The following is a 24,694-nucleotide window of genomic DNA, read 5'->3' as shown; positions in this document are numbered from 1 at the left end:
AAAAAAGCAAGAAAAGCAAGATAACGATAAAACTACATCTACATAATGAAACAAAGCCTTAAAATATGTATTAAACATTTTTTACAGATCATGACACAACTCATAAAAACAAATAACTTTATATTCTGAAAGATTTTCCAAAAAGGACAGATAATAGAAGTCCCATTCTAATGAAATGAAACCACATGCTTTAGCATCACCACAAAGCATTTATCCTTCCATTATCCCTCATCATTGCGTGTGCATTTTTAAGTGGTTATTTATTTATTTATTACAAGTGGGGCATTCGTACCTTGCACATATCAGAAGTCTTAATGTAGGGTTCAGCACAGTGAGTGATCCCATTCTGCAGGACCTTCTCCACCCGAGCCACCAGGAAGACATCTGCGTGGGGGTTGGTCACAGAGAAGATGCCCTGTAGAACACAAAGACATTTATCATGCCATATGGTTCCTTTTGAAATACATTTCTATGTGTAAAATCTACACATTTCAGACTAAAATAGATGATGCTGCATGTTTTTTTGCCTGTGGAGGACTGAAATTAACACTAGTAGAACACCTCACATAGTTCACTAGACACAGAAACCAGAATTACCAGGATTGAAAGAATTTTGCTAGCTAGTTTAGACTGTGAATAAAATCTAGAGTATATAAAAGTATTATGTGTAACTCCGGATATAGAAATCCAAGATGTTTAATAGCAATAGGTCTTTTTTATTCTGAACGAGCCAGTATTTCTGCCTATTACTGATAGTGAATGAGAGTGCTATCAATAATAAATAAATAAATATCAGGAATCTCATGTATGAGTATGCCTTATGGTTAATAATGCACATTAATAATGCATCAATGGAAAGCCATGCTGACTCTGGTAGAAACTAGTGCATCTGATCAGAAACTGAGTGATGGCCAAAAGCAGAAACAAAGGAAACGTAAGAGGGAAGAGTGTACTGATAAAGACCACGTCATGGATGAAGAAGCTACAGTTCAACTATATATTCCAGATCAGATAAAATGTCAGATGCAATGATTATATTTGAAAAGCAGCTTATCTATTCTAAAGAGATTTTTACACTGCTAGAACAACTATCTCTGTAAAATTGAAATAGTGCTGCAGACATCAGATACTCTATTCCACTTGTACTTGGATGTGTCTCTGTTTATGAGGAAATTTGTTCTTGTTGTTTCCAACAAGCCAAATTTTTATTCAGACTTTAGGTATTAGGGGTTTGTGCATACGAAAGTATGTGTGTTTTGTGAAATCTTAGGCATGTCAGTGGACTGACTATAAAGTGTTATGATATTCCTATCTGTAAGATTATCAAGACTGGTCAAAATAAAATGGGATTCATTTACAAGACTTTTTTTAAATTATTATTTTACAGCTTGGTTTTTTGTTTGTTTGCACAGACATTTTTTCATCATCTGGTATTAGATTCATCTTCCATCTCCCTCTCCCTCCATCAAAAATCAGATCTAACAAGCGGAGTCCCTTTCATGTCACAGATGTTACTCTCTGTTCTGCTGAGTTAGCCTCTGGCTTGTGTCAGTTCCAGTAAGCCACGTCATAGTTCCCACCCTGGCAGTGAAAGCACAGGGCAGTCTGGGCTCAGGCTATGATTTACTCTGCAGCACTGGCGCTGCTGAGGAAATGCCTCTAATGGATCAGAGACAGTATTACTGAGTGTTAAGAATGCAAATTGCCCCAGCAGGGACTCAAATACAATAAACACCTTTCTGATCATAGACAAACTTCAGGAGCAAATAAGTGAAGGCTTCTGTCTTAATTGGATTTTTATTTAAAAACTTGTTTACTAATGAATAATTGAATAATTAAGGTATAGTGTGGACAAGAAGGCTACCACACAAGCAGGACAAATCTATCATTTTCATCAACAGCTCTCACCAGATCAAGAGAGACATGATATTTACAAGAGAGACATGATATTTACCAAATCCACACAGATATACCTTTACACATTCATACTGCTGTTCAGGACTATTAACAGAGTTTACATTATCAAAATACTACTATAGTCACTAATAATACTAATAATGTTAACAAAAATACAAATAATAATACTAGAGTTTAGTGTATTGTTTATGGCACAATTTATTGTATATTATATTGGCAGTATTTACTGTAATTTTTGACTTTGCACTGTCTGCCTGACTTGGCACTGTTTTCTGAGCGTAGCACTGTGATTCTAGGGAACTATATTTTGTTCCATATCCGTACGTAATGAGAGGAATGACAAATTCTACTTCACTTCTGCTTCTACTTCTGGATTGTATTCCCATTAAATGGACACAATGAAATAAGTACAAATACTTATGAGAAAATCCACCAAAACTGGAAAATGAGCCCATTTTAGAGGTATTCTAAACCTACATAAACTACCACTTCTGTTATTCCTGCAATCCATTCTGTAAGATTTAGCGAAGGGCAGCTTCCTTTTCTAGGAGAGTGAACAGTGTCCCCAGTGTTTACAGTTCAGTCATAGTTATTAAAATACTTTACACCTGATTGGTCAGGAGGTGTTGATTCACCTTCTGTAACAACACGGCTCTGATAGTAATGCCAGCTGCAAGGCAAATTTATATTAATGTATTATATGTATTCGTATTAATGTGTAAATACATTATTGTTTCTATAGTAATAGCTAATTTACATGAACTTGAACGGCTACCACTCCATGCAATCTAAGACTATTTGTAAGTGATATTTCCCCGCCCCAGCCAGCAGAGGTCATGCTCTCCAGAATTCTAGTGCGACCTCTGCCATTTCTTAATTCCACGTCACTTCCTGGGTTACCACTTTATAAGCAGATGGACATTCGTTTATTGCGAAGCCTTGCTGATATTTACTATTGTCTAAGTTCCTGTTTGCCTTGATGTGTTTGACCTCTGCCTTGTTTTTGGATTTTGTCTCTTGGATTACTTTCTGATTCTGTTTCTTTGCTTGTTATATTGACTTTGATTTTTTTGACTGTGCTATTGTGATTATAACTGTGCTTACAACTTTTATTAAAACTTGGATCCTCACTGTGTCTGAGTCCCTGATGATACACTAATAATAAACAGATTAAAAAATGAGCTGTTATTTAACAAAGGAAGACATATAATCATTGATCTGTTGAAGGTTTCTGTAAGGAGATGTATATTTATATAAGGAAATATTTATAGAAGGAAACTTAGGCTAGAGCTCTTTGTAACAGTCAGGTGTTACACCACAGGAGAGTCTGCAGGTTTCTCAGCTGTATTTTTTTTGTCTTAATTTCAACAGAGCAAAAGAGCGAGGTTGTCAGGGAACAGTTGTTTATAGCTGTTAAAATCAATCCAGTCAAACAGAAAAATTTTTTTGCATGCAACTTATTTGCAGCACCTTCAATTCAATGAAATGTCAATGTTGTACTGCATGTGCATAGCAATGTATCAAACTATCATGCCAATGCTCTGCATGCCACATTCTGCACCACGATAATGTAATTAAACTCACCTACGCTAGTTGAACAACATCAATATATAATAAGTCATTTCACCTCTTTTATAGACCCTTTTATATATCACCCACCTCATGCATAAAGTTTGTGCTTTTCATGATATGTATTAATAGACTTACTGGGCTCATGAATTAAGCCCAACTTCTCCTTTTCCCATCACATGGTAACACAGCAACATGAGCATTTTCAAAACATGTAAAGTCTCTGTATTCCCTGCAGCCTTACTTACAGCCTAAGACTTTCAGCATTTTCACTGACAAATTGCTGTGGTATTAGATGAATTAAACACTTTAGGAGGTGCTGTTATGAGAAAATATTCAACTTTGGGCCAATTTACAATTAAATTGTAAAATCTCATAAAAAAAAAAAAAATACTCAATCCTAATTAAACCCATTCATACATGCTTAAAATCTAAAAAAAGTTCATCTCTTACCTGAGTTGGAAAGTGTAGAAGAGTCTCTGACACTCTCTGAATAACAGGTAAGCCATTGACTCTGACTGCATCTGCCACTTCTCTTCCTTCTGTCTCAGCGGGTGTGTGAGGGGCCTCAGACAGCATCTCTCTCACACATGGTGGGTTCAGATCCACATGGAAATCTTCTGAGATCTTGCAGCCTTTGGCTACATCAAATAAGGCTAAACTGATGAAGAACGGCTCCGGCTGGAGTAAGAAGTAGGAGAATGAACAAAAATGAAGCAAACAATGACAACGATTGGTACCTAGCAGAGTTTAAGAATCTAATCTGACAAAACTGTGCATTATTTGGCCTGTTCTATTACGACAATGTGGTACACATATTTGAAGCGTGCCTACATTGGGCCTTCATAACACATTCATAAATGTTGTATAGCAATACTGGAGGATTCATGTAATACTTATATAAATCCTTACATGAAAGAGAAGAGTAAACTGTTCAAGACTGTTGGATCTTGAATTTTTACTTGTCATTACTATGTTGCAAGTTAGTAGGTTTTCTTCACTAAGAGCACTCTTATGGTGGTCCATTTGCCTTGAAAACTATTATGAAGCACCATTCCAGTTCCAGCTTAATTTAATCAAGAAACCTATACATCAACTGAATGAATGGTTTTATGCCCTTAAACTAAAGTGGTAATCAATTTTGTGTTTATAAGACTGTTGCAGTGTACATTCTATAGCTTCTCTTATTCAAAAAGCCCATATTTCAGCTGAATAACAGGAAAAATGCATACTTCATAGAAAATGTTGCAAAGCGTTATGAATGTGTTAGTGAAAACAAACAAATAACTAATAATAAAAAGATTACAGAAAAAACTTTGAAAAACTATGTCTACCCTTGATGATCATGACTGAGGTTTTTACTCTCATATAAAGACATCATACTAGTCACCGTACACAAGTTTTGAAATAAGTCCTCCAACACTGCTTTATAAATTGCTTTATGAATGTGTTACGAAGGTCAAATTTAGTATTACCAAAGATGTTTAATCATACTGATGCACACAGAAATGTACATACAATAAGGCTACATCAAGGAATAGTGCTTTTTATGATTTTAAATAAAATGTCCTACTGATAGCAACAGCCAAAGAAAAATTATTTCCATCTGGTGCTGCCTATGTTTAAAACACAAACAGCCTGCATGACTGATGAAAGTCTACACCATTACTTATAAATATTTCTAAGACTCTCATGCTTACTATTGGGAGGAGTGCCACAGATTTTCCAACCACACTAGTGTCTGTCAGCATTCCTGCCCATATGCCATCCAGAGCGCTCTGCTGAGGATTATGTTCATTACTGTGGTTTACAGCCCTGTCTCGGCAAAAGCAGTGCTTATGCCAAAATGAGAGCCTTCCTCATTCAAGTCTCATTCAGGCTGACTTGCCTGGTGTCTTTTCTTACTGATTTCAGTGGAGTGAGTTAATGCATATGCAGAAACGTCTGAATAGAAAGACTAACAGTGCATTATTCCAGCTGCTAGCTTGTTATATGAAAATGATATTTACTATAAACATGTCAAATGCAGCTGTAAGCTAATGAACCATTTCAGCCAACAAAACCATCACAATACGCCTATTGGCATACATGAACCACACCTCGATCAACACTAAGATAAAACCGCTGGCAGAATGCACTTTTAGTCTTTGTATTGAGACATTTCTGCCACTATGGTATATTGTGATATTACCTTGTTGAAAATATGACAATAATATTTACTATAAACCTGTCAAATGCAGCACACAAATTCTGACAAATAATGACAATTATAAAATACAGACAAGTGACAAGTTAAAGGGAAAAGTGTGGCTCTGTTGTGTGGGCATTTTGCTGGCATAGTTTGTGTTCACTTGTCCCCTTAAATAATACTGACTGAATACCCTTGTCCTATGAGGAAACATTTTTATCCTGATGGGAGTGGCTTCCAGGGCGACAATGTCCCCATTCACTAGAGTTTGATCAGTATAAATCATAAATCATATGCTGTGACCTTAGTCACCATAAATCAACGCAACTGAACACGTTTGATAATTTTGGAGTGATGTGTTAGCACTCTCCAACATCATCAAAACATCAAGTAACTACACTACATTACACTACTAAGATACTACTCAGACATACTGGTTTTTCCTTTAATTTGTCACCCGGTTGTATGTGTGTGAAACAGTCGTTAAATTTCTCCTACATTGGTCAGCGCTCCATCGCTTTTCTCACTGATAGAACCCTGCAAGGCGAAAGTCAGGTCATGGCAGCTGACCATAATACGGCGACCAAAGCGCTCTTCAAATGGCTTCACATCTGGCTCGATGCCTGAGAAATCCAGTCTCTGAGAAGAGAATAACACCATATCAACTAGACTCAGTCATTAGACTACAGACATCAGAAGAGTATAAGACAGAAAGAGCTACACCAATAAAACTTTAGGAGAGCATAATGGCTACCAACCTGAGTCTCTGGATCTAGGGTAAGGATCTTCTGCCTACTTTCATTCCTGTTGATTTTACTGAGCTGGTCTGTTTCTCTGGCATACTGGAGATAGATGTTGGGTATAAATGATAGAGAGAGGGAGATGGGCAGAGAGAGAGAGTGTGCAAAAAAGTTCTCTGAACAACTTAGTTTGTAGTAGACAGTCTGATAAGAAATTAGAGTACATTAAAATATGATAAGTGGATTGAGTTATTTATAATTTGCTTTACCTTCATAAGCTCTGGATGAAGACTCCGTCCAAAGCCCTCGGTAATGCTCTCTGTTTTCCCTTGGCTACTGGTTTCTTCATCTGAGTAAAGGTAAATACATGAGTAAATACATATGCGTAATATAGTAACATGGAGCTGACGGTCACCTGTGTGGGACAGCTGTTACTTAAAGCAATAAAAATAACATACAAAAGTAACACAAACTATAAACACATTAGAAAGCTTTATCTGTGGAGAGATGCAGTTTCTGAAGCACACTGTGCGTATGTACGATGAGTTTCTATTGGTTTCACCCCAGTCCCATTGTACCGTAATATGCTACTGTAATAATGAGCAGTTAAACATGAAAACACAGATTTGATAAAATACAGTGAAAAACAGTTCAGTTCATAAAAACACCACTTAAATATATATTACTCTTCACCAGTGTTTCATCAAATTTAAACAAATCATCAGACTGTATTTGACCTCACTTGGGTAAAAACGACCAAAATAATAAATGGACCCGTAAATTCACTCACTGTGTTAGATTCTTGTTTTATTCTAGTGCTGTTTTGAAGCAGGATTTTTAATAGCCAGGATGTTATCTGACTAAGTGTAACCTATATTTGTTGTTGGCTACAATTCACCCTTTTGGTGAAGGCATTCCCCAACAGTTTGAAACAAATCAGCATATAACACTAAATCTCTCAGCCTTCCGTTTACTTCACACCAAAATGTTTAGAGCTGTACCCAATATATAATCTCTCGCCTTTGAAGTAGTTTGCAGAGATGGGCCAGACTTGAGCCTAACACGTCAACGTCACTCTCACGGCTGGCATATCATTGCAAATAAACCACATGTTCTATAAAGCAACATGTTGCTTATCTCTACGTCAACATTCTCCGGGAATTCCCTACACTACAGATTACAACTACTTTTACTGCTGCAGTAATTTTCACACTATGAGGTTACAGTGGCCAGGTGTTGCAGTTAATGAAAGGACATATTAAGCGTCCCAGAAGTTATGTTATATATAGTCAGAATTGTTTAGTTATAAGTAAAATGCTTTTAAATATTTGCTTTTATAATATTTAAGAAATAATGCCTTTATTACATTTCATAACCTAAAATGTGGCTCTAGCCAACAGACTACAGATAACACACAACCAGGAAAAGAAACAGAACAGGGACAGAAAGATGACAAACAGCCACATGTGAAACATCCTTAATCTGCTGCGGGTTATGCTGTGGTAATCTAATAATATCTGAACATGTTTATCATAATTGCCATGGTTCTCACACACACACACACACACAAACATACATACATACATATATATATATATATATATATATATATATATATATATATATATATATATATTTTTTTTTTTTTTTTACATGAAGTGCACAGTGCAAACATGTGCAGACAGCACAGGACAGTACAAAACTACCAAAACAAGACAATGGGTTCAGTAAGTTACAATGCAGCGCTGACTAGTACACAGTTCTAGTAGGAAGTGAATCAGATGACAGTAGTGCAAACCAGTAACAATATAATTTGTAAACATAAGGAGTAGCAGCCGGGTAGAGAGTATGTATGATTTTTATACAGTATATAATAAATATTTGCAGCAGCAGAAATTGAATATGGAGATGTGCAAAAATTGCAAAGAGGACGTGGTGATGTTGATGAGTGTATATACTATATATATATATACCAAACAAACAGTTTTTCATATCTCCCGGCATATGCCGAGCTTCTAACTGATCTAAGTCAACTGTATTAGCTTGTGCTCTGTCCAACAAAACTCCCACAGAACAGCAGAATCCAGTCATGGCTCAGTCCCAGTCTGCCAACGCAAGGAAAAATATTTACGCACAGGGCAGAAGAGTGGGATGCGCTCCGCTCTAATGAAAGGCATCACCCAGACTCAAGCGCACATCCACATGCATACACAAGCAGGCTGCACTTGTTGCAAAGTTGCTCCAAGATCCCCTTTTCTGCACACAGGAAACTCTGAAGGCATAATGCTCTTAAACAACTTCCTCAGTGAAAATAAAGTATGAAACTTGGAAAGGGAAGTAAAGGTAACACAATGATGACCAACAAGCCAAACAAAACTGGGTTAACAAAGTGTAATTTTACCTACTAAACATTCGTGATGCTGTTATTTCTATGTATGATTATTTATAGATTGTGGGTGAGCCAGTCAATGTTCAGTAGAATTTCTAGCAAAGGCCAAGGTACACCCTGAGACTTAAATGCAGTTATACCACAGTGCTGCTGAATTCTCATTTCGGAATGGTCTGAAGGACATTCGGCTGCAAGGCAAATTGCAGGTTTATATTAATGCACTTGTTGTTATTGTTGCACAGATATGTTCTAGTTTTCATAGCAACAATGCAAGGATTTGTATGGTCGATGTTTCACATACAGAGAAGTTTTGATACAGTGAATGAGACATTTATTTAGCAATTTTGGAAGGACTCTCCAGGTCGGCGCTTTATAAAAGTCAAAGGTAAGGCTGCTTCATTAAGTTTTCCGACTTGGGAAAATCTTCTCAGTAACATGACATTCTGCTTTTTTTGCTTTTATTAACTTCAAGAGAGTGCAGCTGGGTGAACAGCTGTTTACAGCTGCTATAACATAAATAATAACAGAAACCTGTTTCATGGATGTTCCACAACAGTAAATGCAACTGTAAATGGATAAAAAGTATGAACTGCCATTCTTTAATAAATAAAAAAATGCACTGAAAATCTGCTGTGGTACAACGGGAAGAAAGCACATTGGGACATGCCCCATCATGTTTTATTTCTAAAATACAAAAGTAATACACAAGTAATATGCAAAGAGTATACCTCAATATCGCAGCATCAGCAGGTATGATCTGAGGTGTATATAACTTTCAGTCTCAATACACTTTACACAACCTAGTAATGTACTGTTCAGTGCATTCATCGTTCAGTGCAACACAAGTGACTCTAGCTTGTCATGTTATAAATGAAGAATGGAATAAAGTTAGAGACAGAAACTAAAATAGAGAGAAGATACAAAGTGGTAACTGCAAAGGAGAAATCCAGGCATAAGGGCAGTGAGGGGACAAGTACACTATATGGTCAAAAGTATGTGGATGCCTGACCGTCAGAACCAGATGGGGTTGCTGAACATCCCTTTTCAAAACCATGGGCATTAATATAGAGTTGGTCCCCCGCTTTTGCTGTGATAATACCCTCCACTCTTCAGAGAAGTCGTTCTACAAAACTTTAGAGCGTGGCTGAGGGGATTTGCCCATTCAGCCACAAGAGCATTAGTGAGGTCAGCCACTGATATTGGACAAGAAGCCAGTGTTCCAGTTCATCCCAAAGGTGTTCAGTGGGGTTGAGGTCAGGGCTCTGTGTAGGCCACTCGAGTTCTTCCACACCGACATTGACACACCATGTCTTCATGGCCTTTGCTTTGTGCACAGGGGCAATGTCATGCGTGAACATGTTTTGCCTAGGTCTTTTCCAGTGACAGGAATTCATACTGTTACACCATACAAAGACATCATAGATGATTCTGTGCTTCCATCTTTGTGGCAACAGTTCAGGGAAAGCCCACATATGGATGTGATAGTCAGGTGTCCACATACTTTTGGCCAAATAGTATAGATTAAGAAGAACCTAAATGTGAAATCTAAACCATATAGAGCCTGTCAAATATGTGAGAAACAGAAAAGCAGTGTGAATATCCAGTTCCCATCGGGTTTAGGAAAACATCTCCAGTTCTAAGACAGAGACAGAGGGAGTAAAAGAGAGATAGACACACCTAATGAACAGTCTGAGGAGTCGGTTCCGTTTCTCCTGTCTTCTGATGAACTCTGAAGCGCGAGCTTCAGTGTGTTCACCCAGTCCTCCATCTCAGCTTCACTGTCTGCTGCCAAATAGTGACTGTAGCGCTCTTGCATCTTCAGTTCAAAGCCATTCCGACGCATCTTAGGACACTATGAAGCAGGCAGATATCATTTACACCATTATTCCTCAGTCAGCATTTACATTTTATTTCTAAGCCTTTGAACTCCAAATCCTAAAAATACTACAAATAAAAGATCTCCAAAGCCCCATGTCATCCCACAAGCCTGGCCACTAAGCTAAGCCCAAGTCTGAGCCAAGGAGATATGAAAGTTCTGACTAAACAGCTTGTAAAGATTTTCCCTGGTTAAGTGTTCTGATAAGGAGTACCGTCACCACGTCGATACAAGAGTCCAAGTAAATGGAGCCCTTGGTCTCTTTACAGTTCTTCTCATCTTTGTAAGAGTTGAGAATGTAGGAACCATCAGGGAGCTGAGACAGGTAGAAATACCGCCGCTTGAATGCCTAGGATTAGAAAACCCTGATTAAGTAAATGAGGTTGACATTTAAACAAAGGACTCAAAGTTAAGACAAAATATAAACCACATGATTTCAGTTTATTGTTGCAGGTTTCAGTTACCTTCATCGATACAGAAAGGCTGCTGATATTGGCTTTATAGAGCCATCCCTGTTTCATCACACCTCCTTTCTGAGAGCATAGTGATGAGGAGTCCTGATTTACACACACACACACACACACACACACACACACACAGTCAATAACGTTGCTTGTGAACCTGCTTTTTTCTCAGACATGTTCTGCTGGGAACGGGTGCCCTTCCATGGCACTCAGAACTTCTTTGTATTTCAGTTGCATTCATTCAAATTAATGCTGACTCAGGAGTGCTGTCCCTCACTGATACACTTCCCCATTCTTCCATATCAAAGTACTGTCTCACACATACACACATACACACAGACACACACACATACACCTAACGTAAGCATTTTAAGCAGACTGATAAAACAGCTGGATTAAATTAATGAAGGTGGTAAAATTACAGATAGACATACTATAAATGTAATAAATGTACATGCATTAGTACTGTGCAAAAGCCTTAGGCACTCTATAGTTTTTATATTTATTTTTGAGGCTGATTTTATGTGATTTTTGTGTGTATATAAGTAAATAAATTTAAAAAATGTTTTTTAAATGTCATTAGAAGACAGTAACATACTATATGTAATAATACACCACATCATCCAGGATGTCTGAGATTTTTTTTCTACAGAAACTGAAGCAAGTGAGACAGTCAAATTCTACAGAAGAACTATGGCAGGTTCTCCATGGTACACAAAAAAACAACCTACTAGCCAAAGGCCAAAGACTGTACTTTTGCACAGTACAGTATATTCACAAGACCCGGTGTCAATAAATGTTTCATATTATTATGCATATTTATGTGAATATACTACCTTGCAGAGGTGGAAAATACTTGAGTAGCTTACTTTGTTACTATACTTAAGTATTATTTTGGTGTATTTATACTTTAGTATTAGTGAAAGTGAATACATGTACTCTTCCGTAATTACATTTCTACAAAAAATACTTTTTACTCCTTACATTTTTCAATTTAGATTACGTCACATTTTTACAAATCTTAAAGGTCTCTTCTTCTCTCATCTGCCCAACGAATGGGTGCTATACATCAATCGAATGGGCTCAGTTCAATCATTTCAGGTAACCAGCTAAGTTCATCAGTGTAGAAAAAACTATTTTAAAAAATCAGACTAATTCATTATCTGCTGTGACTCATGCTGCACAATGTAGTTAGCACTACAGTTATCTGTGGCCCTAGCTCAGTAAAATGTTTCAATATGCAGGAGTAAGCAAAGACTTGTATAAAATGAGGCATTTCCTTTGCCTCTCTAGAAGCCATGAACTCCAGCTAATTTGAAAAAGCATGCTGATGTAAGGTTTGCTAATTTGATAACATGAACCGGCTATATTTATCTAAGTTCACGTTTTCTTGCCAGGTTAAACTATTGATTCCGGCAGCTAATATAATTGGCCAGGCAACAAGTCAGAGTCTAGCTAAGGGTTATTTGTATAACTTGATTATGCTTAAAAACGGGGGCATCTACTGTAAGTTTATGCCTAATACTTGCATGTTCCTGCCTCACATGTCCAATAAAAATATAATAAAAAATTCTAGCTAAGGGTAAATATTAGTTATTTACTTCTGATTAATTCATTAGCAAACCACAGAACATTAGTCATGCATGTGACCAGTGAACTTACTTAATATTTTCAGGCAAAACAGCACAGTCACTTAAAACAAAAATCATCTCTTAGCAGTTTTAGATGAATAATAATTCTACTTTTCACATGAAAACACGATATTACTTAAACTCATCGGGTAAAGACATTATTACTTTCACTTGAATACAGTTGGCTGGATATGTCCACTTTTAATTGAATGTTATTTTGGCACTTATATCTACTGTATACTTTCACTTAAGTAGAATTCTCAGTAACTTTTCCACCCCTGCTACTGTGTAAGTTAAAAACAATTTCTTATTGTTCCATCTTACAGTCATTTAAACAGACTCAAACATTCTTATGACCTTCTTCAGGTCACATTCAGATCATGTTTTGTATGGTTACTACATTCAAATTATCTTTGTAGCAACAGTGTAGTCCTATAACCTACTAAATTTAATATGAAAAACAGATGTTATTTAATATGTGGACTGTCATGTTCCCATGAAAAATAAAATATCAGTAAGCCATATGTGTTATTTCTGGTTTTCCATAGTTTTGATACTAATGATAATTAATCCCAATTCATGCAGTGAGCTTTGCACTGTCATAAACAGTGTGTGTATATGTGTGTGTGTGTGTGTGTGCCTGTTTATATCTCGCTAATGTAATTGAAGTGGCCTGGCGCCGTATATCAATGTGCTTTTCTCTAGCTCTCTACTGTAATGTGATTGTCCAAGTGCACTCCCTCCTCCTTCCTCATTTCTCCTTCCTTCCCCCCCCCTCTCTCTTGTTGTCTCTCTCTCTTTCCCTCTCTCTCACTGCTCCTCTGAGACTGAAGGATCAATCACTCTTCCACTTCCCCTCTTCCCCGACCGCTCTATGGATTAAAAGCCTTTATTTTCCATCATTCATTAATTTCAATACACATGTACAGGGCCACGCTAATGTCCTGGAACTGGCTAACATAAGGAAACAGTATTGAAAATTAGTTGCAGGGTTATAAGACCTCTGGATCATGATGATGACATCACACTCTCAGCAACCCCACAGAGAATGGTACAAAGCTGTTTAAAATTAGAACAGCCCCTAAGTGGCACTGATGCATTATGGACACACAAAACATGGAGAAAGCAATACTTTCTCCTTTAATAATCACTCATTCTCTCCATCTTGTATTATCCAGATCGACCGGACATTTCATTTGAGGCTATTTATAGTGTGAAAGCCTCAGGCCACTGAAAAGGCCTCTGTCCTGACTCTAGCCATGTGACTGTGATTTTCCTTTCAGCAATCAAATCATACTTCATGACTAAAAAAAAAAAAAGAGGCCATCATTCTTTAAACATTTATTAGATTAGTAGCTTTGCAGCTCCTGTACACCCCGAGCCAACAAATCATGAGCGCTCACGGATATTGTAACATTTATTGTCAAAAGTAACACTGCAGTTTCACTGATTCCAGCCTGACAGCACATTTCAGCACACTGCTCAGGAATTCAGAATCACAGACACACACTGAAGTCCTCTTACCTCCTCTCCCTCATCAGTCTCAAACACGTGGTATGGGAGTTTCTCAGTCTTGGTCCCTTTACTGGAACAGAAAACAAAGCAGAGCAGCCAGACTGTGAGCAGAGCACTGGAACAACTGACTAGACTGAACACACTGTGAACTTATAGTGGAGCTAGAAAGACTGTGAACTTCTGAAGAATTTCTGAATTTTGGAATAAATTAAAATTTGATCACAAATAGATTAAAAGAACCCAATAAAACTAATATCACACAAAATGTACTTTTTTATTCATTAAGGGCCATATATTCATTGCTGACTTGACCATACATAATGGAGAGTTAATACCAAAATTGGTATTCAGACCTCAGACTTAACTACAGACTTACCCAGTACTAAGACAATTGTGCAGGAGCTGCACACAAAAAGTGGTGTGTCTCAGTTACGCACAATTCTAGATTCCTACCAGGAAATTCTACAGGAACATGTCGGCTATTTGTCCATGAATTAAAGCTTTAACTAAAGTTAAGTCTTGTAGCAAGACTATGAACCTAAACACTCAAGTCAGATCTTCAAAGTTTCTGTTCTTCAGGAATTTTGAGTTTTAAAATGGCCAGATATGGTTCTGCGATTTCCACAATGTGGAGAACGCACACACAGAACATAGTCAATGCTTTGGTCAATCTGTAGCAATATCTGGATAGCTGGATATGTTTAAGCAAACACTATTCTATGAAGAAATCTGTCTCTTCGTTTGTGTATTTATACTGGAAAATTAGTAGTATTGTGTACCGACACATTAAAGGCAGAAACAGTGGATCTGGTATGAGGGTATGAGGCTCATTTAATGGTTTGATGAGTATGAAACTGATGTAAATCATGTGCTATGGCCTTTGCAGTCACCAGATCTCAACCTAGTTGAACAAATATGGGAGATTTGAGTGATTTTGGAGTGTTTTAGAACTTTCTCCCCATCGTCTAACACAAACTGAGGGAAGATCTGTAAAAAGAATGGTCTTCATCCCTCTGGTAGAGTTCCTGAGACTTGCAGAATCTATGCCAAGCTGTTCTGATGGCTCGTGGTGGCCCAACAGCTTATTAAAACATTTATGTTAGTTTATCCTTTGATTTGTCACCTGTCTGTATGTCATGCCATGCATGGCGTCCAGCATCTATGTGTTAGTGAAATTCCCATGTCAAAGAGACTAATCCTACATATTCTGATGATAACTAAAAAAGCCACAAAGCAATACTGCCTTCCTGACTACAATACCTACTGCAAAATTCAGAGTGGTTTTTGTTGGAGGTGTGGTGGTGCAGCGGGTATGCTGTCTGGTTAAAGTCCATTCTGCTCAAGGCTTTCACACCAATGACTGGAATTACAGGTTCACATAGGTTTTTCCTAAAGATGTCAGATAATTCTTTGCAACAAGGAATGGAAAGTAAATACACTCACTGGCCACATTATTAGGAATACCTGTACATCTGCACAATCATGCAATTATAAATTAGCCAATCATGTGGCACTGCATAAAAGAATGGTTAATAAAAGAGAGCCACAGAGCCTCAGTTAAAGTTCACATCAAAACCAGAATGCATCAAAAATGTGATTGGTTTCAGACAGGTTGGTTTGAGTAACCAACTGAGAAAATCTGAGAAAAAAAAATGCTGAAATCTTGAAACTTGAGTATATCAGAAACCGCTGAACCATCCAATGGACAGCAGTTCTGTTAGTAGACATGTCTTGTTGATGAGACAGGTCGGAGGAGAATGGTGAGACTGGTTTGAGCTGACAGGAAGGCTAGAGTAAATTAAATAACTACTCTTTATATCTGTGGTGAGCAGAAAAGCACCTCAGATGCTTGAAGACCAACATGTCAATCCTTGAGGAGGATGGGCTACAACAGCAGAAGACCACACTGCGTTCCACTCCAGCCAGCTAAGAACGGGAATTTGAGGCTACACTGGGATCAAGAAATTGGACCGTTCGAGAAAGGAAAAACATTGCCTGGTGTGATGAATCTTGATTTTTGTTGCAACATGCAGATGGCTGAGTTAGAATTTGGTGCCTACAACATGAATGCATGGACCCAATCTGCCTTGTGTCAACACTTGAGGCTACTGCTAGTGTAATGGTGTGGGGAATGTTTTCTTGGAACACACACTAGGATCTTGTGTGTAAGATTTAGATCAGATTCATGTAGAAATTCAGAAATTTATAAAGGATTCACTAACTATCTAGCACCACTGTGTATTTTCACTCAGTTAATAAGGTTAAAATTTCTTAAATAAGATCAGTAAAGTTTAACTGCTGGGGACAAAGCTGAGTTTACACTCACTGTGCTACAGGAAAAGCTTTCGAAATAGTGTTTCTAAGCAAATACAGTAACACTTAGTTTTAAGTTAATCAGTGAGTTATTTACATGTCAAACATTTCAAACATTGAAGACACAACATTTCATATACTGAGACAAAACAATCAGTTAATAATAATAATAATAATAATAATAATAATAATAATAAACTTGGAACATCTTACCTGGGAAGAGTGCGGAAACATCCTGAGTAAGCCTCATAATTGTAACTGATCATGTGCCACTCAGTGTTGTACATTTTGATGCACTGCCAAAAGAACACTCACCAGTTACTACATCACAGCACCAGATGTACTCATAAAAACATGAGTAAGGTAGGAAAGTGTGACAAAACCGCTCTGCTTAGTCCAGGAACACGTATTAGTCAAGCTTTTTTTAATCAGAATCAGACGTTCTGCAAAGTACCTCTGTTGCAAATAGACTTTTAGCTTCTTGTTCAGCATTCTGAGGTACAGAGGAAATAGTCGTTCTTCTCTGACGTTCGATTCGTAACTCCTGAAAAAAGCAGTATTAAAGAAATATTGAGTACAGCATGCACTGACTGGCTGTTTAAAAAAGCATCCTGTATGACTGCCCCAAATTCAGAAGCTTATGCATCAAACATCCAGTATTGTTGTAGATCCTAATCAACAAACATATAGAAAAAAATGGATCTAAACTATTGTAAATAAAAGTAAGCACTTTTCTCTATCACACAGCAAAGCTACAGATATAAAATTATAGATATCTATTGACAGAGCTTCAACCATTTGATAATCAATTTCAAATTTGCTTCATTATACTACATAACCTACTGCTGCTTTATTTACTTTATGTTAGAGTAAGATCTTGGGTCAAATGTACTCCTCATGGTGTTGGGTTAAATATACTCCACATTGGCAATGTGTTCTTAAAGCCGCCTGCACTGAGCTCTACTGTATCATAATAAGAGTTATTTTTGGTGGACTCACTGAGACGTCATCAGCTGGCCACAGAAGCAGGTCTCTCTGAGGATCACTGTGGATCTGCGCTTTCCTTTGGAACACAACATTTTCATAGTCTAGTGGTTCGATGATCTTGGCTTGTTCCTGCAAACACAGACACACACACACACACAGAGACACACACATGAGAGAGAGAGAGAGAGAGAGAGAGAGAAAGAAACAGAAATAAGAATATATATTAATAAGATGACTGAATTACACAATCTATGGGGTTTCTTACCATTAATCTGTCTACTCAACCAAAATTAAACCAAAGTTCAATTCCTTCAAGGTCTTAAATGTGGCTGCTTCTTCAAAGCAGAAAACAGAAAACTGCATATGTACAGCATCATCTGAAATAATGGGTCCCTTTTAGGTCTATGATAGCATGTTGTAACAATAGTATCTTCAAAAACGTGACACTACTTTGGGTGAAGGGATTGCAACCTATAAAAATCAACAAAAAACTCTGTTTTGATCACCTTTGCTTCTATATTTTACCCTTTAACACTTAACACATGTTAATACTTACTTAAGGGTATTCTTCATAAGGTATCTGCATAAGCTACACTATATGGCCTAAATGTTTGTGGATGATGATCACACCCATATTTGGTTCTTCATCAAACTGTTGCCACAAAGTTGGAAGCACACAATTGTACAGAATGTCTTTGCATGCTTTAGCGTTACAGTTTCCCTTCACTGGAACTACGGGGCCCAAACATGTTCCAGCATGACAATGCCCCTGTGCATAAAGAGAGATCCATGAAGATATTGTTAGCCAAGGTTGGAGTGGAAGAACTCCATGACCTCAACCCCACCGAACACCTTTGGGATGAACTGGAATGTTGACTGCACCCCAGGCCCTCCTCATCGAACATCTTTGCCCGACCTCATTAATGCTCTGGTGGCTGAATGGGCAAATCCCCTCATCCACACTCCAAAATCTAGTGAAAGGCCTTCCCTGAACCATGGAGGTTATTATAACAGCAAACAGAGACTAAATCTGGAATAGGATGTTCAAAAAGCACACATGGTTGTGATAGTCAGGTCAAGTGAGATAGATTTTATTGGCATAGGTTTGTGTGATGACACTATCCGGTCTGACTTACATTACAAAATCATGACAACTGACTTGTACACTGTAGCTCAATGTACTTCTGGTATGCCTTTCAGTGATGCCAAAAAGATCTATAGACATAACATTGTTATTACAGTGTGATAGAATTGCCCTATAAATAGTCAAATCCAACCCACTTAAGGACCAGTGAAAACCAGTGAGATACATAGCATACAGAACTATGTAGCAAATGAAAGGGAAAACCTGAGATGGAGATAAACTAACAAGTGAAGATGCTTCCAGACATGTGTACTGTATGATACAATTAAGTGACTGTATCATGCTCTGCAGCATGTATTAAATTATTGGTTTATTATTGGAGCAGGCGGTTCAGTAACAAAGACTGCTCAACTGGCTGTGTTTCAATAGGAACAGTGACTAAACTGGCATCTGCATTTAGAACTATGGGCAAGACATCAGTAAATGGGGCTGGAAATTCAATATTGGTGATGCTTATGCATTACCATGATGTGTAAGGAAAAACAGGTGACTCAGGTGACTGAGAATGTCAGTGCAGGACGTGACCAGACTGTCAGCAAAAACTACATAGAGAGGGATGTTATAGTATGGTTGTAGTACATAAACCCTTAATTGCAACTATGAATTCACATTGAGAGTTCCAGTTCTGGTGCAGAAACTTCAGGTACTGGTCAATATAGATATGGAAAAAAAGGGATATGGACACTTTTTTCACTTTTCACCGTATTCTCGACAAGTGGGCGTACACCAAAATGGTGCAGGTCTGAATGCTTGACCCCTACAGTGAGCGGGTCCAGTGGTAAATCTTTCAGACTGATCACTTTTATCCTATGATGAAACATTGACAGTGCACGAAGGCTCCCTGAATGGTTTGATGAGTTACCCTTTTTTTGGACAGCTATAACTGATATATCACTGAGCTACAAGCTTATTCATTCAGTCAATCATTCTTTCATTTATTCTTATTCATTCATTAAGTAATTGCTTTATCCTGGTCAGGGTAATGGTGGATCATGGTAGCAAATCCACCAACAGGCTTGCTTTTGGGAGGTGGGAGGAAACCAGAGAACCTGGAGGAGATTCATGAGAACATGAAGAGAACATGCCAAACTCTACAGAGACAGTAACCTGAGCTCAGGGGACCCTGGAGCTGTTAGGTGGCAACGCTAGCCGCTACACCAACGCACCAGCCACACAACCTATGCCAACACAGAACACCGTCTCTCAGGTGTCATTATAAACAAAGAAACTACTCTTTATATCTGCAAAAGATTAATGGAATAAGCAATGTTTGTGTAGGTTTACATCAATTGTCATTAAAGACGTATTTATGTGTCATGAAGCCTTCTGAAATCCACCCTCAAATAACGTGCTACTGAAAGATCTAAGGATGCTGCTTAAAGAACAAATTTACATCATCTAACCCTAATCATAATGTCACACAAAGTTATTAATATGTCTGTCACATTATTAATTGCCCTGCACCAGATTCACATTAATCAGAGAGGATTGTTGGTTCTGCAACCTTTATATTCAGGCCTATAAATAATCACATGTAATCAAACACTGCCAATCAGAACAGATGCAAACATATTTTTATTGCAAAATGTAAAATCTTGTAGATCTCGCTTTTATCCAAAGTATTGTTAAATGCTTTATAAAAACAGCCACAGACAATTCCACATAAAGGATAAATTTCTTAATGCAAGGATGAACAACTCAATACCATGTGTCCTTGGCCGATATGAATTCCTGCTTGACCTGCTCAACCTTCACAGCAGTTTTACTTTCGCTTTTCTATTTTTTCATTACACAGCACACAAACTGTCTAAAGTTTGGCTGTAATAGTATGTACTGCTCCAAATGGAAAGTTTGAAAGTTTCTATTTTATACTATTTCCCACCACCATAATTTGAAATACACTACTTAACATATTCGTATTATTAAAAGTAAAAATATCTTAAGTATCTCCGACGATGTCCATTTTTTTCTGTCATTATAAAAGAATATTTAAAATAAAGTGTTAATTAACTTTTGTTTTAAAAATCCTTTAAAAAAATATATTTTTTATAAATTTCTTTTATCTGTGGATACGTGATTGCGCATCAGGGTACCAATGAGAATTATGTATTGCTTAGGACTCAGAAAGCCTTTTAATATGACACTGTCATGACCTCTTGATTTACTTATCAGTGGAGGTTGTCTGGCAGCAGAAAGTATGATTAATATCAACCTGGGTACTTCCATGAAAATTACTAGAAAACTTAAAAAAAAAAAGCTTGACAAAGATGTTATACCCTAGAAAGAATGGTAAATCTTAAACCTCATACCTAAAATGTAAACGTGCTCACTTCTTTTAGAGCCTTATTTTGCAGGAAGTGAGAAAGGAAGGAGTAAGATGTTTGTAAGTGATGTTCTGCTTTCTCTGGAATTTTAGCCCCAAAACTGAGCAATCGGTGTATTCAAGTAGAGCACAAATGATAAGAAGCACCAAGTTCAGCACAATTTTAACTCGAGTCTTTTACAATCTGCTCATTGTTTCTGCAGCTGAGTTTCAACAGGATTTGCTGCTCATAAAAAGTGTTGTAAGAATCCCTTAGAACTACTTCACAGATACATCATACCAGTGCATGCTGATTTTCTATGTTAATCATATGATAATACAAAAGGAGCTGTATGTCACTCAAAAGCAACTACACAAATTTATATTCACTTTGTAACATCTGCATACCCGCAAGCTTAACAGCTTCCTGTCATGCGACAAGGCATGTGCATGAAGGATTCTGAAACCACAATCCAGGCTTCCAACACTGGCTGAATTTCAGGGTCTTACTGCCTTGTGCCTGCACTGTTGAACCCTCTCAGTTCTACCCCAAACAAACTTTCTTCATTGTACTCTGAACAAGGAACTGTTTCTCATCCTTTATAGGAGAAATCAGTACACTGGGCTGAGATTAGCCAAAGTAGGTATCCCAACTCCAGCACCCTTCACTCTTTACTGCTACTGTATAATATAATATAAAGAGGCACAAAGTATAACAGACGAACTACAGATCGTCGAACCACAAACAGGAGGGAAAAGGAAGTGTTAGCTAGCAGCAGACCACTTTCTATTTGCAGGGCGTTGGCGCTTGGGTTAGCTATGGTGAAGTTCTTACTTCCGTATCCGCAGAAAGACGCTCCTCTGAAATATTTATAACCAACATTTATGATAAAACCTCAGTTGCAGAAATTCCAACAACAATGGTGACATACACAAATTGAGGTCTGCCTCAAAGGTCTAAAGGGCTAACTGCTTTTCCAGATAACTTTCACTTAGCACAAATGTAAAAGGCAGCTGTTGGCCTCTGTGTATAAACGTGACAGCCTAAACACATCATGGCCTTTTCCTGAACCTAAAGTGTGTGTGCTACTTGTTTTCATTTAATTCGGTATAATTAAATCTGTAGGTCTAAATTCTTTTCAGTTCCAGGAATGGCCACAGACTGAAAACATAGTATGTTATGGTACAAAGATTGTGCTGATTAATATAATTTGTAAACATTAACTATGTTCAAAGTCAAAATCAAAGTCAGCTAAGTTTTGAACTCAAGACACCTGAGACATTTGAAACCAGGCGTAGACACAACATACTCAAGCTTTTGTGATCCCAAGACACACCATGACAACCTGGCTTATTGTAGGATCAAAGTAAATCACAGGGCAAAGATGGTGAAGAAGTGACGGTGAAGAGGACTGGCTTTGATGGCATGTAGAATAAAAGCAAGAAGGTGCAGAAAGCACGTACAGAACTGAAAACACTGAAGGGATTCCCTCAGCATCACTACAACCTCCATGGAGCACTGCCGGACGACCGGCTGTCCCTAACCAGGATGTAACAAGACACTGAATTCATCATGCCACCCATTAAAACTTGTCAGGCTCAACATTCAGACTGCAGCCATTTTTTTTTCCTGCATCATTTTCAGCAGCATCATCATCCAACATCTTACTACATGCACAGATAATAACACACCTCCATGCTTCTGCCTGTGTCCATTCATCCTTCAACAAGGACACAGCTTACATTCACTATTCAAGCAATAGTCTCCCAAGGACACACATAAGCTCAAACCCAATATATCCTATTAAAAAAATAAAGTAAGAAAGTAAAATGAGACTGAATAAGCACATGGGCGGCTTTTTCTGAACACAAAGGAGAGACTACACACAGTCCATGTGGTCTGCACACCAGGCACATCAGACTAGTGGAACAGCCATTATCAGGGGAATAGGGTCACTCAGTGTAAACACGACCCACTGAAAATCTTCAGCTAATACACTGAAACACATAAAGCAGGTTCGATTGAGCTTTGGCTGAGGGCTCGAGCCACAGCATCAGCTCAGCACACGGGAAACTGTGGCTGAAACTGCTTTACGTCAGGTCGCGAATGAAACAAGACCTGAGCTTATATTCGAGGAAATAACTGCGCCATCCATCTCTGTATGATGAGAGACAGGATGAGAGCTATCACCACCGACAGAACACTGTTCCGTTAGACTAAATGTAAACTAAAGCTTACTAACCACAGCAACAGACGTCCTGACAGCCTCCGACACGCTTTGCCTGAGTTCCGCCGCTGTCCCGGGTTTACTCAGCCGCTTGGTGAATTTCCGCACTTCGGACATGCTTTTGACTTTATACGCTTAACAGTTCCATCAACTTTCCCTGTGAAATCCGAGACATTACCTTAAATCCAGGTGCGACAGAGACACACACACAGATGTAGCGCGGTCAGATACGCAAAGCTGCTCAGCACCTCTGCACCGCCCACAGGAGGGTTGCCAGATAGACGAATAAAATGCTTAAAAAAAGGGGAGGGAATTAGAAATGAAAATGAACTAAATTAAAATAATGTTAAGTAAAATAATATCCACACCTTTTGTAGATATAGTCCTTAGATTTCATGTTATTGCACATTTTTTTATATTTATTAAAAATATAGATAGAAGACTAACAAGAAACTATCCGAAGGGAAGTGGGTCGATAGATAGATAGATAGATAGATAGATAAATTACTTTATTGATCCCAGAGGGCAGATTACAGCAGCAATCCAAAATGTAGAGTGTACAGTATTCAGAATAATAATAATTAAAAAAAACATGTCTTGGAGATTCTCTTTACACACACACACACACAAACACATATATATATATATATATATATATATATATATATATATATATATATATATATATATATATGTATATATGTGTGTGTGTGTGTGTGTGTGTGTGTAAAGAGAGTCTCCAAGACATCCTCTACATGATTGCCATTTCTAGGTAAACACACAGGGAGTCGTCTCTCTCACTCATGATGAACACGTGTTAACAAATCTGAGATACTGTATATATACAGTATTTTTTTTTTCTGGGTAAATGTGAAAGTGTCAGTGCAATATTGGTGAATTAAGCCCAGGGAATGATTAGTGTAAGCAGCAGGTATGGAACCACAGAGAGATCACAGTCATACAGTTGCACAGTGCAGTAATATGATGAGTGGCATCAGTGCAGTAAGTCTGCAGTCTGCAGCCCAGTACAAAAATGCAACATATGTCCAATGTGTTTTTTTTTTCTAGGAATAGGCTCTAATGCACAGCAATGTCCGGCACAGGGAGGAACTGTTGTACAGGGTGACTGCTGTTGGTAAGAACGACCTCCTGTACCGTTACAGTTCTACTGTTTATTAGACGCTCTTAGACGCTTATGTATGCAGAATAGCTTTGCAGAGTGAAGGAGAGCTCGAGCAGGGAAGGCTGCATGGGTGCCTGATTTATCTCCTGAGCCTAAAGCGACATCTTGTGGTCAGTATGTGGTAGTGCAAGAGTTTTCATGCTTGTTTACAGAATGATCAACGAAGAAACATGCGAAGAAATGTGTGGTTTTTTTTTTTTTTTTACATGTAAGTTCAGACAGTGTGTAACAAGTAATCAAAAGCGAAT

At 37.9% G+C, this 24,694-nt stretch overlaps 1 protein-coding gene across 3 annotated transcripts in view; it reads right to left on the bottom strand.

The window, feature by feature from the left end:
- Positions 1-23,512, bottom strand: part of dock11 (dedicator of cytokinesis 11) — a 75,392-nt gene extending 51,880 nt beyond the window's left edge. For all 3 annotated transcript variants that reach the window (XM_026937321.3, XM_034303517.2, XM_026937322.3), the window contains exons 1-13: positions 23,279-23,512; positions 17,602-17,718; positions 17,057-17,146; positions 16,816-16,898; positions 14,299-14,359; positions 11,144-11,236; positions 10,894-11,028; positions 10,481-10,655; positions 6,684-6,763; positions 6,433-6,516; positions 6,173-6,313; positions 3,940-4,167; positions 293-415 (exon numbers count right to left, since the gene is read on the bottom strand). In XM_026937321.3, the coding sequence (XP_026793122.3) occupies positions 293-415; positions 3,940-4,167; positions 6,173-6,313; positions 6,433-6,516; positions 6,684-6,763; positions 10,481-10,655; positions 10,894-11,028; positions 11,144-11,236; positions 14,299-14,359; positions 16,816-16,898; positions 17,057-17,146; positions 17,602-17,718; positions 23,279-23,380 (1,512 nt within the window). In that variant the 5' untranslated portion in view covers positions 23,381-23,512. The remainder of the gene's footprint in view (positions 1-292; positions 416-3,939; positions 4,168-6,172; positions 6,314-6,432; positions 6,517-6,683; positions 6,764-10,480; positions 10,656-10,893; positions 11,029-11,143; positions 11,237-14,298; positions 14,360-16,815; positions 16,899-17,056; positions 17,147-17,601; positions 17,719-23,278) is intronic.
- Between the last annotated feature and the right edge of the window lie 1,182 nt (positions 23,513-24,694).

This window comes from Pangasianodon hypophthalmus, chromosome 4, assembly GCF_027358585.1.
Source record: "Pangasianodon hypophthalmus isolate fPanHyp1 chromosome 4, fPanHyp1.pri, whole genome shotgun sequence".
Taxonomy (NCBI): Eukaryota; Metazoa; Chordata; class Actinopteri; order Siluriformes; family Pangasiidae; genus Pangasianodon; species Pangasianodon hypophthalmus.
Note: the sequence above shows the minus strand (reverse complement) of the source record. Positions and strands in the feature narration are given on the sequence as shown.